The sequence below is a fragment of the Talpa occidentalis genome, unplaced genomic scaffold, assembly GCF_014898055.3.
Source record: "Talpa occidentalis isolate TD23 unplaced genomic scaffold, MPIMG_talOcc4v2.1 talOcc4.4, whole genome shotgun sequence".
Taxonomy (NCBI): domain Eukaryota; kingdom Metazoa; phylum Chordata; class Mammalia; order Eulipotyphla; family Talpidae; genus Talpa; species Talpa occidentalis.
Window position 1 is genome coordinate 30319570 of NW_023604295.1, and position 17647 is coordinate 30337216.

Here is a 17647-nt window from a genome sequence, read left to right on the forward strand (position 1 = left end):
ACTTGAGGAGTAAAAGTCCTTATTATGTCTTGAGGCTTTATAAGCCAGCTTTGCCAGAGCACTATATTGGGGTGATGGCAACACAGCTAATAAATAAGTGGTACTTTGAATTCTTATGTCACCATTGCCATTTTCATGTTTACAGTTCATCCCAAAACTCACAGACCACATGTGATTAACCCAAAATAAAATTTGAGCATTTTTAGGTCCCATGGCCAAAATGCCACTCAGCCCTTATCACCAGTATATCACTTCGATCCTCATCTTTGCTGCACTTGATAGAGGTTGACCATCAGACTTCCAGAGGCTCCTCCCAACCCACAGATTCTGTGAGCCAACTGGATAGAGCTAGGCTTTCCTTGGGTGATTCATAGATGTTATGTTGAATCTGTACTGAAGTACGCTACTGCGCAAGCTTATATGACCACCAGAGCAATCCTGTTCACTAACGATGGACAATCTTTTCGGTTCCTCACTGCCTGCAGGATCTCTGTGAACTAGGCGATTTCAGGCTTAATAACTGTATGCAAGAAGTGCATACACTGTAATTGGAGATACCCATGACTGAGAAGCACCTGCCCGTAAAATTGTTAAGTACAGCAATGACGTTAAAGGCTGAGAGATGGGGGCCTTACTGTGAGGGTTCAACTTCTGCTCTTCCACATATGAGGTACACATTATCAGTCATCTTTGTGCCTTAGCTTCTTCATCTGTAAAGTGGAAAATAATGAGAAAGCCTAGAATACAGGGCTGTTATGAGGTCTTACTGAGTTAATATGCACAAATTGTTTAGATCATGGTAAGCAGTCAGTACATTTTAGTTCTTATTAGTCATAAAGGAATTTTTTCATATTCCTTATGAGCTACAGAGAGGTGACAGTTTACCCAAGGTATGCAGCTAACAGAGGTAAAGCTGAGATCCCAACTCCCATATCTAAGTAACCTGCCCATATTGCTTGGCAGTTTATTTTGGCACAGATTCATTTCATTTACAAAGGAATTAGAAAATGTGTTTGAAAATCCTATTAATGGACCTGCTTAAGTCCACAGTGGTTATACTCCAAAACAAAAGCACAGGATCGTTCTGCCAAATGACCAGGCTACCTGATCAAGGTCAACAATACCTGTTCAGACATGACTGCTTACCCTAGGAGGGCCATTAACTGTTAGGAAACCTTGTGTTTGAAAATCTGAGAAACAACAGGCTTTAGTTACTTGTAACAAACACCTGCCCTTTAAAACAGTGAGAGGAGCAAAATCATAGAAGGAACACACTTAATTTTGGAAAAGAGCCCTGGGTAAGAGGTCAGGAGAACCAAGTTCCATTTCCAGCCATTCGAGAAGGTGTCTCCATGTGTGTGTCTGCGGTATGTATGTATAAGTGCATCTGTGGGTGCACACTCATTTGTGTGTGTGCATGTGTGAGAAGCAAAAGAATAGACAATTCCAGAAAAAAATGTACTAAACTGTTATCAAAGATTAATTCTAAAAAGTGGAACATACATGTCATGGGAGTCAGGGGGTTATTGACCGTACTAAAAGGAGAATTACCAAAAGATCCCATAATTTTCAGATAAAAATTGGGAAAAAACTTGTTGCCAATAGACCTGCACAACAGTAAATGTTAAAGAAAGTTTTCCAGACTGAAAAGAAATGACACAAGATGGTAATTCAGATCTATAAAAAAGAGTAAAGAACAGCAGAAATGGTTGAATACAGGTTGAATATAAGAGTATATATATATATATATATATATATACACATACATGTATCTATTTCTTCTTTTCTCTTAAGTTCTTTAAAAGATATATGATTGCTTAAAGCAATAGTTACAAAAAATTTAGGAGGATTTAACATATGTAGATGTACTATTTATAATAATAGCGCAGAGGATGGATGGGAGACACAGATATACAACCTCCTATCTTGCAACTATACTGTTATAAATTTTCTATATTTCACATAAAGTACTACAATATTAACTCAGTGCACAGTGTGATAAATTAAGAAGGCATATAATCCCTAGGAGAAACATCTGGGAAAAACAATGTAAAGAGTATGCTAAAAAGGAGTGTAATTAAAACTGAGTAGAGAAATAAATATGAGACAAATTGATAGTAAAAACCAAAATAGTAATTCTAAATCCAATTATGTCAACAAATTACATTGTATATAAATGGACTAAATACTCCAATTAGAAGGCAGAGGTTAACATGTATTAAAAAGGCAAGCTCCAACTATATGCTGCCTATAGAAATATACTTTAAAAATAAAGGTAGAAACAGAGGAATGTAAAAAATACATCAAAACCAACAAGCATATGAAAGCTGGAATAGCTATATTAATATCAGACAGACTTCAAAACAAGGGATTACTAAATGTAAGGAGCAAGGGAGATATATTTCATAATTATACAAGAGCCAATATAATCTGGAAGACATAACAATAAGGAACATTATTGCTTAATAACTGCTTCAAGATACATAAAGGCAACAAATAGCATACATCAAGTTCAAGACAAGTTTATCCCTAGAACATAAATTGTTTTAACACTTGAAAATAAATCATTGCAATCTACCATATTAACAAATAAGGGGGAAAATCATTTGATTATCTCAATTTATGTACCAATCGCTTCTCGGCCTTTTGGCTAAGATCAAGTGTAGTATTAATTTATGTACCAAAAACAGCATCTAGAAATTCAACAATTGTCAATGATGAAAATTCTCATCAAACTATTAATAGAAAGAAACTTCCTTAATTTGATTAGCAGTTATCTGTGAAAAACTTTCTACTAACATCATTCTTCAAAATGAGGAATGAACTCTTTCCCTTAATACTGGGGAAAGATAAAAATGTCTGCTTTCACCACTTCTATTCAGCATTGTACTGGAGGTTCCAGTCACTATAATAAGGCAGGGAACAACAACCAGAAAAAGCATTAAAATAAAAACAGAAGTCTAAGTGTCTCCATGCACTGATGATGTGTGTATATTTCTACAGAGAAATACATTCTCACTGACAGTCATAAATCATTATATATTTTCTAAAGGGTGAAATACCACAAAGCACCTAACACCTTTACATTCAAAACTACTATCTTGCCAAGTGAAGTTAAAGAAGACCTAAATAAATGGAGAGTCATAATGTTTATGAATTGGATCACTCAACATTGGTAGGATAATAGTTCTCCTCAAATTAATTTATATACCCAGTGTAATCTCAATCATAGTCCCAATGAAATTAAAAATGTATATGAAAACAAAAAGAACTTAAAATAGCTAAAACAATCTTGAAAAAAGCAATGTTGGAAGATTTACCTAATGAGCTGTAATAATCAAGACCTGATTGATGCAAGAACTTACATACATATCTTTTCAAAGAGCCCACTTTACTGATTCATTACTAGTAGAATCTTATGGGCTTTTTAAAAGTCCTTAATGGAGTATATTTCATGCTAATGTTATTTGTGCAATTACGTTATTCCTCTACTAGACTCAGTTTCTCCTTGCATTCAGGCACTGAATATATAAAGCTCATATATAACTTTCAATTTTACATAACTTTTTAACATCCAAACCTATACTATTCCATATCTGTAATTTGTTTTAAAGCACATCTGTCAAAACAATGACTATTATGTGCCCTAAATAGCCACAATATTATCAAGTTGATGTGGGAACTAACAAGACATAAAGCGACAAAGTTTCCTTCCCCAAATTACCTACCCAAAGTGGAGGGCTGGCTGGCTTTCGGTGGCACCCATTTTGGGGAGGACTCAGGATGGGGAGCCACAGGTTGCACGGGGCGCGTCTGTCTGGCTGCGAGTTTCATCAAACTCATTTGCCTCTTGTGAAATATATCTTGCACATTATCCAGCTTCTGCAGGACTTTCTGAGCCTTGGCCTGCAGGAACAAAAGCAAATCACAAGCAGACCACTCTACACTGAGCATGAGGAGATAAAGCTTCTCTTTCTCACATCATCCTCTCTTTTCCCCAGTCCAACTGCCTCTGGACATCCATATGCAAGTTACTGCATATCTCCCTTGCACCAGGATTGTGCTTCTAAGGATCTCTAAGCATTTTAGAGAACTTTGAGATCAATGATTTTATCCTTTCACTTCTGCCTCTGCTGGAACACTGCGCAGCCGAGCAGTGCTCTGAAAACACTTGTTAGTAGGTAAAGGCTCTCTAGGTCATGTCCACTGATGATAGAAAATGATGCCACAGACCATGAATAAAGGGCATTTTGCCAATTTACAAAACAGGAGGACTTCACAATAAAAAATGTACCCTGAATAAAGGCCCTGACAGACAAAAGAATTTAAATGTTCAAAGGAAAAGAATTAACTGAATCAAGGGGACCACCTGTAAAAAAATGTACACTTAAATTTTATCCTGTGAGACCTCCTCTTTGTACATAAATAAGGAAGAAATAAACTGAAGAATCACCAAGGGAAAGATGAAGTGCACATATTTCCCTTATCTGATGTAAGCCCTGTGGCAGAGGGCCAGGGAAAGGAGACCCGGAAGCCTTTGATTAACACCAAAGTCTGAGCTGGAATGAGTGCCTGCGGCCTTGCTACCAGCATGACATCCTCTAGCTCTGGTCAGACAACGGGAGGGGTAGACTTTTCTTTGCCATGCCGACACTGACATCCATGTCCTAGATGATTTGGATGGACCAAAGAAGAAACCCAAAATGAGAAGAGCTGAACCATGAAGAGAAGAGCCATGCAGAGTATTGTAAGGCTGCCCAATTCCCAAAGTGCAGGCTCAGCACACACCCGGAAGGTTCCCACATTCTGCAACTGGGAAAGCAAATTTGTCTTTTTTATGCTGTGGCATCTCCTGAGGGAAAGAGCCAGGACCCTGAGGCAGGGCTGGAATGTCAGCTATGGAACAAATGTTGCCTTACAGCTGGAGGGCCCTGTCAAGGCTGACCTCTGTGGAGATCACAGAGGATCTGGGGCTGGTCTCCCTCTGGGTTTCTGAGTGCAGAAATGTCCTCCAGTCACATGTGGCTACTGAGTACCTGGCACATGGTTAGTCCAAATTGGGCTGTGCTATGAGTGTAGAAAACACGCTGAGTTTTGAAGATGTCATATTAAAAAAGAATATAAAATATTTTGTTAATAATTTTTGCTATTGATTTTATGTAAAACTAATGTTGTTTTTTTTTTAAAGATTTATTTATGCATACAAGAGCTGGGGTATAGGCCAGAGGTGTCGGGGGATGAAAGGATTCACCAGAGACAGAGAGGGGAACAGAACAGGCAGATCGACTGAAATACACTGCTGAGGGGAGCAGCAGGCGAGTCAGGAGAGGTCTGCCACGCCATGTGGGTCAGCTCCCTGGCCGGGGGTAGAACTCATGCTGCAGTGGTTGCGGATAGCTTCATAGTGCTGACACTTAACCCCTTGTGCCACCAGGGAGGCCCTTAAAACTAATATTTTGAACACAAGCTAAATAAAACATTAGAATTGACTTCATTTGTTTCTTTTCACTTTTTAAAATGTGGCTACTAGGAAATCTTACATGGCACAAATGATTGGCATTGTAGTCCTATTGGGCAGTGTTGGTCTAGATCAGGGTTCAGCAAACTTTTCTGCAAAGGACAAATGATAAATATTTTAGCCATTTCAGACCATCTGTTGCATTTGCTGCACAAAAGCAGTGTCAGGTAATAGATAAAACAGGAGTGTGGCTGGGCTCTGATAAAACTTCACTTGCCCAAATAGGTGATACGCAGTTTGGGTCCACCCACTGAAGTAGTGGGTCCACCCCCAGTCTCGACTGAGCTCTACACTTTTGCTTTTGTTTAAAATGTCTTAGAGAATGTGTCTCTGGCCTCAGGAAGCTCAGCAGTACAATGGACTGGAGGTTCTGGTAACACAGCTACGAGGCCACGTACCAAAAGCAACTGCATTGAGGGTGATGGAAATGTCATTTGCATTTATGGGGAGATAGTGATGAGATGATGATGAGATTTGGTGATCAGCCACCATGACATGCCTTTCTGGCCCAGTGGTGAGCTTCAGGAAATGGAGACACAGTTGTTATTGGCTGCACATAGATCAAGACAGCTGATTGAACAAATGACTATTGAATGGGTGGTGTATGGCCCTGGGTCAGCTCCATCTCACGGGCCACAGGCTGGTCCCTTACCACCAGGACTAGAACCAGCTCACATCACCTTGGTCTCTTTGCCTTTCTCCCTTATAATCCTAGCATGAGCCCTGGAAAACGAAGCAGTCATAAGAGACCCTAAACTCCTAAGCTATATCACACTCTGACTTATCTTTCTAAAATATCAATCTGTTCCTATAACTACTCTATTTTTTCCCACAGTGTGAGAATAAAGGCCAGACAGCTCACTCTGGAGTACTAAGCAGTTGAGCCTAATTTCCCTAGAGACTTACCTCCTGCCAGGACCCACCCCCTAACACCTCAACCTCAGTTGTCACAGTTCCCCTAAATGCTCTTTTGCCTTTGGGCCTTCTATTTCTTCTATGTTCCCTCCCTCCATTTTGTCTCCTTTGAAAAATGCTACCCAATTTTCCCAACTGGATTTAGGTGTCTCGTATGGACACCCTAGGGGCCCAGGCTGAGCTGAAGACTGCCTCCCCTGTGTGCCCGACTGTCTCTTGAGAGCTTATTTGGACAATCTAGCAGGGAGCGTGGCTACTCGTATACCAATGACCAAAGAACGGGTCATTCTGCCCTGGGAAGGCCGTCCTCTTCCACCTAGCATGAAGATTTGGGAGAGGAGCACATGGAGCAGTGAGGGAGGAAGGGGACATGTTCCCAGTCAGCCAGATCAGCCTGATCAACCTTGGTGATCAACATGGTGAGAGATGTCGCAGCCAGATCGCCCTCATATCGTGTCTCTTGCATTCTATATCTCTTAGCCAAGGAGCACTTAGTGGGCACATGTTTGTCTTCCACTAACCTGGCAGCCCTGTGACTACGGGGCTGTTTTTCATATTGTCTTCCTAAAATAAAGCCCAGACTGGGAACCCAATGAATGTTTGCAAAATTAAATTTTGTTATTTGCTAAACTATGAACCAGAGACACTCTATGGGGGTCGGGGGCAGGGAGGGGAGGGATTGGGGTCAAAATAAGGGGGTTGCAATTGTATGGGGAATATAAAAATAAAATTTATTTAAAAAAATTTGTTATTTGCTACTGAGATTGTTCATTTTCTAGTCTGGGTAGGGAAAGTGAACAAGGGAGAAAAATCTAAACAGTAGCACTAAGAGGGTAACACGATGACAGTATATTAGGAAAAGGTATTTGAAGAGCCTCAGACAGACAGTTCTTAAGAACAGGAGTCTATTGCTGGTATAGTTTTGATAATCACTGTGTCTTAAATGTTATTGAGACATATCAGCTTTTTAGAAATATGATATTTTTTATAATAGTTTTAGATTTACAGAAAAATTACAAAATAGTACAGGGTTGCCATATACACCATATCCAGTTTCCCCCACTATTAACATATTAGTATGGTACATTTGTTATAGTTAATGAATTATTGGGTGGTCAGAAAAGTCATGACACATTTTTGCATAGAAAACAGAAAAAAGCACATCATGACTTTTCTAACAACTCAATAACATTGATTCATTCTTTTTATTATTATAAGAAATAATAAATAAGTTCCCTACTTTATTTACATTTTCCTAATTTTGCTTAACGTATCTTTTTTCCCTAAGGTTCTATCTAGGGCACCACATTACATTTAGTTACCATGACTTCCTAGGTTCCTCTTGGCTATGATGGTTTCTTAGCTTTTCCTGGATTTTGACGACCTTGACTTTTTAAAGGACTGTAGATCAAGTATTTTATAGAGTGCCCCCAAATGGGATTTATCTGATGTTTTTCTTATGATTAGCCTGGAGTTACGGGTTTTTAGGGGAAAGACCACAGAAGTAAAGTACCATTTTCATCTCATCCTTTCAAGGGTACATTTTCTATAAATGACTGTTGACCTTGATCACCTGTTGAGGTAGTATTTGCTAGGTTTCTCTACTATAAAGTCACATACTGCACTCTTTGGAAAGATGTCACATCGCAAAGTCGTAATTAAGGAAAATCCCCCACCTCCTCGAGGCCAAAATCTCTACATGAACAATTTAGAATTATTCTCCATGGGAGATTAGTTTCCTCTCCCCCATTAATATATTTAGTCCACCATTAATTTTGTCAGCATGGATTCACGGATATCTATTTTATACTTTGGTTTGTAATCCAATATACTTTATTAATTTTGTAGTTCAAATTGTTCCAGTATTGGTCATGGGGTGCTCTTTCAGTTGTTTTCTGTGTCCCAGCATTATGGTTTGTTGTTTTGATTTTAGGCTTTCTGGCACTATAAGATGCACTAGTATCATACACGAATTTCCCACCCCAGTTCTAGAATCAGCCACTTCTCCAAGAAGCCCAGGTCTCTTTTACTGAAAAATGGTATTAGAAACCAAAATCTTGGTGTTAGGTGTGCTTATCATATTGGGCATTTCACTGCTTCTAGGTCCTTTCAAAGTCTGAAGATAGAGGTGTCTATATTAAACTCTGCATATACATATATCTAAGAAGGCGTCTATAGGGGTAGAGTATCAGTTCGGATAATGTTGTAAGTTCTCATTGTACAAAACTCTCCAAACAACAGGTTAATTAAATCTATAACTTAGAATTTTATTTCAAACCTAAAGAAGAGATGGGCTTTGGGGATTTTTAGATCTATTTTATTTTATTTTTTATTTTTTTAAAGATTTATTTATTTATGCATACAAGAACGAGGGTACAGGCCAGATGAGCAGGAGGTGAGAGGACTCACCAGAGACAGAGCAGGGAGCAGAACAGGCAGACTGACTGAAATACACTGCTGAGGGGAGCAGTGGGCGAGACAGCAGAAGTCTGCCGCTCATGTGGGCATCTCCCTGGGCGGCCGGGATCAAACCCACGCTGCAGAGGCTGCAGACAGCTTCACAGCCCTGCGCTCAATCACCTGTGCCACCAGGGAGGCCCTGGATCTATTTTACATATAAATTCCATGAGGGATGGAAGCACGTCTATTTCTGCTCATGGTAGTGTCCTCAGCGCACAGCACAGTGCATGATACATCAGAGATGCTCATAGCATTTGTAGAGAAATGAGTGGCAGAAGGTGATGACTTAGTCAAACCATGAAGGGTTGGTTTGCCAGAAGCACAGACCAGAAGTCTAAGAGGTCACTTGAGGGTTCAGGAACTGGTTAACCTACTCACTACATTCTACCTGGATTTTTTTAGGCAATAAGCAAAGTCTTCCCACATTTTGCTCCCAACCACAGGATTAACATATCCCAGAAATATTACCTTTACTTCAACGGTGAGCATCAGCTCAAACTGGTTGTAGAAGTCCCTGGGGTTGGGTAACTGGTAATCCTTCGCTGCGCTCAGGAAAGTCTCGATGTCATTCAAGGCAGTGTCAACCCCTTCTCGTGACTGGCACTTGTCTACAGCTTGGGAAGCCAAGAGGTAGATTCCTTCTTCACACCACTGGCTGACCTTTGGGAAAGAAATAAAGTGCCGTTGGGGGCTAGCTTGACCACAGTCCTCAGGAGGTCTGAGCTTCTATGGGATCAACAAGGAATCTGAAACCATGGGAGATTGTTGGGGGACAGCATAAAGTTTAGAGGTGTGACCACTGTAAATACACTAGAAGGAGGATGAGTTCAAAAATTTCATGTCTGTCCACTTCTCAGGGATGTCACCCAGTCACATAAATATTCCTCCCTTCTCCACCTACAATAAGTGTTACATCTCCAGGAGAAGAGAGTTAAGTACTGCTATATTTGGCTTAACCATAAAAAAATGTAACTAGTGGCTTTGAGGTTTATTTGGTAGCTACTTGTCTTGCACCCTAATTGATTACATGAGCACAAAGTGGCCGATGAGGCATGAGGTCTGGCCTCCTATATGCCTTCCTGGAGGAGGGAATGTTCCTTTTTAACAAAAACACCACTTTCCTCTGCCCACATTTGCATTTATTGGCATTTTTCTTTCCTAGGGAAACTTCCAAGAATGCAAAATTTTGTAACTCAGAACAGCAATATTCTAACTTTGCAGAATGCTGGAATGAAATCAGATAGGTGATGATTCTAACAAATCAATGTTTTTAAAGACTTGAACAGAAAGACAGGAGCCCTTTTACTGCCGAAAATCTACATGAAAAGAAGCTTCCAGTGCAGGTACACTTGCATTTTCCTTTACCATGTGACCTGAAGAGCTATGTAAAATACAGATCAGAAGTAACTACAGAGTAGAAACAAGATCAGAAGGGAGCACTCCAAAGTGGTGATATTTAGGAAAATTAATAGGCACTTACATTGTGGTCTTCATTTTTTTCCTTAAATGATGTAGATAGAACAATACTACTTTTAGAATTATAAAAAGCAATAAGGATATTTAATAATTGATGACTGTCACTGGTGTGTGGATGAGAAGGGGAGTGAGCTATATAGGTGTCCATGAGTGACTTTTTCCTTCTCCTTTTTACATTTTTAGACTTTCAAAGTAATATGAAATCATATTTTCAAAGATGAAAACATTCTCTTTAATCATAATGCCTGCATCTGCAGAAAGCATTAAACTGGGGTCTTCTACAGAGTCACAGCAGTTACTTAGGCATGCTTGCACACATGCACGCGTGCGTGCGCACACACACAAACTCACACACATACACACCAGCATAGGTTTTAATTTCTGGAGCAGAAATAGAATGAGGAAAACAGCAGCTGATCCTGCAGAGAGCCCAGTGCACAGAGCAAGCTGTGCAAGAGGCCATTCTGAATCACTTGCTTCTGAAACAGCTGTGTTTCATTGACATTAAAATCCCTTTGGCAGTGGGATGATGTAAAATAGCCTGGATGGGTGCCCTGGGTCAATGGAGAGAGAAATACCTGTGGGAAGAGGGATGCTGATTCATAGCCCTGAGCTGTGTGCTGTCTGGGAACAGCTGACAGGGAAGGCTCCAGAAGTCACTATTATTGCTGACTGGGCACTTGCCCCAGCGGTCCTCACTGAAGGGCATAGGAGGCTGTGGCATTGCTGTCTAGCCAAATGGGACTGGGCCTAGGACTTTAGCAGGACTGACTTCAAGTCCAGCATCCTCTGTTCACCCTGAGTGGGGTGCTAAGCAATCACTCACCCCAGAGTTTCTCAGTGTTGTCTTTGTGCCACCTGCACCAGCGTGATCTGTACACTTGACTAAAATCCTGATTCGTGGGCATCACCCCAGGCCTCCTGAATCTTGACTCTGGGGCAGGCACCTCAGGGCATCTGCAGCCACAGCAAGCCCATCAGGGGAGCCTCATGAAGTCAATGTTGAGACCCATTGACTTAGTGGAATATCAGTCTCTGCCTCCATAAAATGAGGCCATTAATACTTTCCCCACAGGTTGTCTTGAGGATTAAATAGATGACATATTATGCTCCTGGCAGGAACATAGTAGATGTCCAGGAAGTGGTCATTATGTGTCCCTGTTTTCCATGAGCAGCCTGCAATAAAAACCCAAAGGAATCACAGTCTGATGTCTTATATGAGGGAACACTTTGCAAATATAGTTTTGTTCTTTGTACACCTGAAGGGAAAACAAGAAATGTGCTATATGGTCAGGCAACACACATTCTTTAAATCTGGGTCCCCCGAGAGTAAAATGGACTTTAGTTCATTCTAGTGGGATGTGGTGAGATTGTTGGAGCATTTTTAACTTCAATACCTCTACGAGCTGCAGTTAAATCTTTATGAAATCTGTTCACATGAGGCACTTATCCTCTTGACAACTGTGGGGCAGGAAAACGGTTTTGTTTTGTTTTTTAAAGATTTATTTATTTATGCATACAAGAACTGGGGTAAGGGCCAGAGGTGTGGGGGGAGGGGGGATTCACCAGACAGAGTGGGAAGAAAAACAGGCAGATCTACTGAAATACACTACTGAGGGGAGACGCAAGCAAGACAGGTGAGGTCTGCTGAGCCATGTGGGTTAGCTCCCTGGCCAAGGATCAAACTCATGCCGCCATGGCTGGTGATAGCTTGATAGCACTGAGACTTTAACCCCTGCGCCACCAGGGAGGCCCCCCAGGAAAACTGTTTAATAGAAAATTTTGCAGATATCATGGTCACTGCTTGGTTTTGCTCACCTTGTCCAGTTGTCTATGCAACTCCAAGGACTTTGCTAGAATGTCATCTTTTTTCTTGTTTTCATTGATGAAGTCATCACAGAGGTGCCTGAGTTCCACACACCTGGGTCTGATGGAGTCTGCTGCATAGTGATGGCTTTGGATGAGCTGGTCTCCAATGAGTGCCAGGAGCTGGGCCTTTTCCAAGGGCTCCTCCAAAACAAACATGCAGAGCCAAGCATCAGAAGCCAGGTCATAGGAAGGCTGATATTTGCCTGACACTGTGTTTCAAGCCTGGAGGGAGGTTGCGGAGCTGTTGATTCAGGTCTTAGACTGAAAGTCTGAAACTGGGGAATCTGGGAGAGCCCTGTGGCCATTCAAGGTCTCCTGGAAATCTATTCTAGTTCAAGGTCATCTGCACTCAGAAGGATATCAAGTCATTCATTCGAATACCTGTTGAATTTTAGGGTAAGCACTGAAGATACAGTGTTAACAAGCTAGGAGTTTTCAGCCTAATGAAGAACTCAGATAGGAAATAAATTGTACAAATAATTAGATGATTACAACACTGATAAATTCTAAGCTAGGTGAGCAGAAGTGTTACACTGCACAGAACAGGAGACTCTAAATCCCTTTCAACTAAACAGAAAAGGGAAAGGGACAGACACATGACAGTAAAGAGAGTCAGTAGTGAACTGAAGTTGAGAATCTGGTAAAGATCTGGTTTGGACAACTCTATGGGCAGGGGTTTGGGGGGTCAGTGGTCATGAGACTTAAGAAATATGTTTATCTAAACTGCTTCCTGCAACCGACAAGATCTCTAACTGCTCTCATCTTGTCTATCCAGCCACTGCATCTCCTACCTCTCTCTGTGTAACTTGCTTTGTCCTAACCATAAATGCCATGTTTTTCTGTTTTTAACTCATTCATTACATATTATTGAGGTCCTAACATGTGCCAAATACTGTCTTAGGTGCTAGGGGTTGATGGCAAACAAGGCAGACAAAGATCCCTGCCCACATGAAACTTACATTTCAATAGGAGACACAGGCAATAAGCAATTAAATATGTAGATTATGTATTGTCTTAGATAGTGATGAATGATATGGAGAAAAATAAAACAGAGAGAGGAGTGCAGGAAGAATGGGTGCAGGAGCTGCTATCTTAAATATGATGATGAGGGAAGATCTCGAGAAGAAGGTCCTGATCGACCTGTGCAGAAGAGATAATAGACCAGGTCTGAGACTGTAGTCCTTAGAAAGAATTTGGGGAATCTAAGTTGACACTTCTCCAAGACACACAGATGGTCAATAGGCACAAGAAAAGATGTTCAGTATCTCTTACTATCAGGGAGATGCAAATCAAAACAATAATGAGCCATCACCTCACACTTGTGAGACAGCTTATACCAAAAAGTCAGGAAACAACAAGTGTTGGCAAGGAATTGGAGAAAAGAGAAGCCTGATACATTTTATACAGTGTTGGTGGGAATGCAAAGTGGTACTGTTGTAGAGCAACCCTGATACAAAACGGGGTGCCTGACTGTGGGTCCTCACCCGCGCGCTTAAAAGGACTTATCAATGCTCTACTGCAGGCACACGTGAAAGGTTAATAAAAGGTTTATTTACAAGGGAAGGGCAAATGAGGAAATGTACAGCTCTGGGAGAAAAGTGGGAGACAAAGTTTTAAATGAGTCCTACCCGATCCGCCGATTAGGAATCCCAAAATGGCGCTCTGAGAGCTGGCCGCCAGCCAGGAGCCGTGAAGCCAGGAGGCGAGCAATCGCGAGCCAGAGAGAGCCCAAGGCCCACGTGTTTGGTTTTTCATATCCAACCTGGCTGCCCAACTCCACCCTCAGGTCCCAGCCACCCTCCCTTGGTGGTGATGGGATTTGTCTTTCCCAGAGTCTTGATGGCTTTAGTCTGGAGTGGGGGTGGAGTCCACAAAGTTAATCCTGTATGGGATTAACTCAGGACATCACTTCCCCCTAACAGTACAACTGTTAGGGGGAAAAGGATGTCCCAAAGCAAATTCCATATAGGCTTTGTGGACTCCACCCCCACCCCAGGTCAAAGCCAAAGACACTGGGAACTCCAAATCCCAACACCACCAAAGGGAAGGAGGCTGGGACCTGAGGGTGGGGTTAAGCAGCCAGGTGTATATAAAAGGCAGACACGTGGGCTTTGGGGGACCCCATTTTGGCTCTCCACCAGCTCGCAGCGTCCGGCCAGCTCTGAGAGTAACTTTGGGTTTCCAGGTCGTCGGATCGGGTAGGACGCATTAAAGACTTTATTTCCCTATTTTCTCCCTGAGTTGTACATTTTCCTTATTTCCTTTCCTCTTGTAAATAAACTTTTTATTAACCTTTTTGTGTGTGTCTGTAGTAGAGTATTCATAAGTCCCTTTAAAGCGCGCGGGTGAGGACCCACAGCCAGGAACCTGTTTAATATCAGGGTTGCTCTATAACACAACCACTGTGGAAAACAGTATAGAGATTCCTCAAAAAGTAAAAACAGGAATGTCCTATGATCCAACTATTCCACTTCTGGGTATTTATCCAGAGAATATAAAACCTCTAATTTGTGGGCCTCCCTGGTGGTGCAGACGTTAAAGGCACAGTGCTACCAAGCTATCTCCAGCCACTGCAGCACGAGTTCGATCCCCAGCCAGGGAGCTGACCACATGGCACAGCAGACTTCTCCTGTCTCACCCACTGCTCCCCACCAGCAGTGTATTTCAGTAGATCTTCCTGTTCTGCTCCCCACTCTGTCTCTGGTGAACCCTCTCACCCCCATGCCTCTGGCCTGTACCTCAGTTCTTATATGCATGAATAAATAAATCTTTAAAAAATAAAATAAAATGCAGGCTAGTTAAAAAAAAAACAAAAAACAAAACCCTGCAGATTCACATGTCACAATGAGTAAATGCTAGTTGCTCACAACAGCAGCAGCTGAGGGGAGCAGTGGGTGAGTCAGGAGAGGTCTGCTGCGCCATGTTGGTAGCTTCCTGGCCAGGGATCGAACTCTTGCTGCAGAGGCCACAGATTGCTTCATAGGTTGAGTCTCAACCCCTTGCGCCACCAGGGAGGCCCTTTGCAGGGTTTTGAGGTGAGGATCTCAATTATATTTTTAGAAGAAATGCTCCAGCTGCGGTAGGAAGAATGGCTGAGAAGAGGCCAAGCAGGGAGACCATTTGCCGGGCTACAGCAGTTACCCAGTGAAGAGATATGCCTTTAACAAAGCAGGCAAACTCACCCTGCCTCAGGGTACTCCCTGTGAAACTCTTCTCAGGCCCCAGCTCATAGGCCTTGCCTGCCGGTACATCTAGTCACACCCTGAAACACGCCCACACTGAGTTGCTCTCTCTTTGTTTTCATTGATTTACCAGCACTGTGTCTGTCTAAAAGTACCTTCTGTATTTACTTTAATGTGTGACTCCTCCCTCCTCCACCCACTTCCACCAATACAAAAGCTCTATGACAGTGCTTAGTAGGTATCGCATAAATATTTGACCAGTAAAATGAATGAATGAATGAGCCAATGAACTGGATGATGCAGTGATTCTCCTGGCTGGATCTATGTGAAACAATACTGATGTGTGAGCCAACACATGACCACCCTGTTCCCACAGGTCTCCAGGAGCAGGGAGCCCACACGCACCCTTGCTGACCACGTGGGGCATCCAGTGCCCCACATTTGCCCTGATTTAACTTTCTACAGTAAGGAGTCATGATGATTCCAAGTAATGATAGCTTCCCCTCGCTTCACTTACAATGGTTTATGGTTTCAATAATCTCAAGACCCCTGTCCCCTCTTCAAGCCCTGCAGAGCTCATATGTTTCTTATTACCTTTTTGATTCTGAGCCCTTCTCTGCCACCTCCTTGTCACTCTCTTTTCAGCCCTTCCTGCTCTCTGACTAGAACAGCAAGTCTCTTTGCTTTCCTCAGGCTCTCCTTCAAAGCATGTGCTACTCTGCTGATAAAGCAGCAATTCCATTGCAATGTCTTATCAATATTCCCTCATTCCCAAGTCTCAAATCTTTTCACGGCCCCCTGTGGTCTTCAGGAGAAAGTTCAAACTCCTGAGCAAAGCACAAAAGGTCTTTCTTTATCTCCCTGATACCTGTGGCTCTCCTTCTCCACTTGCTGTAATCGAACTAATGACCCATTTGTTATTTCTGAAATTTTTAGGGAACTTCAGGTCTCCTGCTTTCTCTACTTGCTCTTTCCTGCCTAGAAAGCCCCATCCTCTCTCACCCTCCACCTTCCACCTCCCATCCCCCATGCAGCCCCACTGCTCTGGAACTAACTCTAAGTTACCCCTCCGAGTCAATCTTCTCTAGGAAAATTTCTCTGGATCAACCATTTTTTAATGCCTCTCCTGCAGGCCCCGCAACAATCTGTGACTTTCCTAATACTTCATTGTGTGGGAAACACTTTTCTATCACCTAAGCTATGCCATATACCCTATTGCATGCACTAACTCATAAGATGATAAATGGCACGTATTACTTAAGAATAAATAATTGTTGCACAAAAGGAGTAATTCTAGGGGCGCAAATAGCACTGACTATTTAAAAGAACTCAGGGACAAACACCTAGTGCTCTGGTTCTGAACAGCAACGCCCCAGGCACACTGGTCACCATTCCTGAAAGGAGATTAGAATGCTATTTCTTGAGCTCAGATTTTTTACTATTTTAGTGCTGTGTCCTCAAAACTTAGACAAGTGCTAGGCATGGTAGGAGACCAATAAATACTTGCACAATGAATGAAGAATAAATGAGATACTCTTCCCAGAGGCACTCAGCTACTGCAGATTCAAGCTAGGAAACATTCTGTAGCATAGAATGTACCCCACTCCCTCTAAGATGTTCACAATAGCAGCAAACATTCACTGTGAGCTTTCTACATGCCAGGCACTGTTCTGGTGCTTATAGTGATCATTTCTTTTACTCCTAATCATAAACCCTTGAATATATTTTTTATAAAAGATACAAATATTTTTTAAAAAGAGTGAGAGCCACAATGCCCCAAGGTGGTCCAAATAAGAAAGAGAAGAGCTGGGCTTCCAATTCAGATGATCTGGCTCTAGAATCCCCTTTTTTCATGAAGAAAAATGGCCTATATCTCTCTTGGTTGGTGACATCCTTTGGCTGGTCAAATTGTTAGGGGGAAAGGATGTTCTGAGCTAATTCCATGCAGGCATTGTGGACTCCACCCCCACTCCAGACCAAAGCCATCAGAACATTGGGAAACACAAATCCCATCACCACTAAAGGGAAGGTTGCTGGGACCTGAGGGTGGAGTTAAGCAGCCAGGTTTGGTATAAAACCAGACACGTGGGCTTTGGGGGATTTCCTTTTGGCTCTCCACCAGCTCGCAGCACTTGGCCAGCTCTCAGAGTGCCACTGGGTTTCCAGATCGGTGGATCAGGTAGGACGCATTTAAGATTTTATTTCCCTATTTTCTCCCTGAGTTGTA

General features: G+C 42.1%; 1 protein-coding gene and 1 pseudogene across 1 annotated transcript in view; one reads left to right on the forward strand and one right to left on the reverse strand.

Moving 5' to 3' along the window:
- MCF2L2 (MCF.2 cell line derived transforming sequence-like 2) overlaps positions 1-17647 on the reverse strand; it is a 186352-nt gene that overhangs the window by 84808 nt on the left and 83897 nt on the right. Inside the window, 3 exon segments of the mRNA XM_037526575.2 lie at positions 3729-3906; positions 9362-9553; positions 12188-12379. Coding sequence (XP_037382472.1) covers positions 3729-3906; positions 9362-9553; positions 12188-12379 — 562 coding nt within the window.
- Positions 2631-2740, forward strand: LOC119258392 (U2 spliceosomal RNA; annotated as a pseudogene).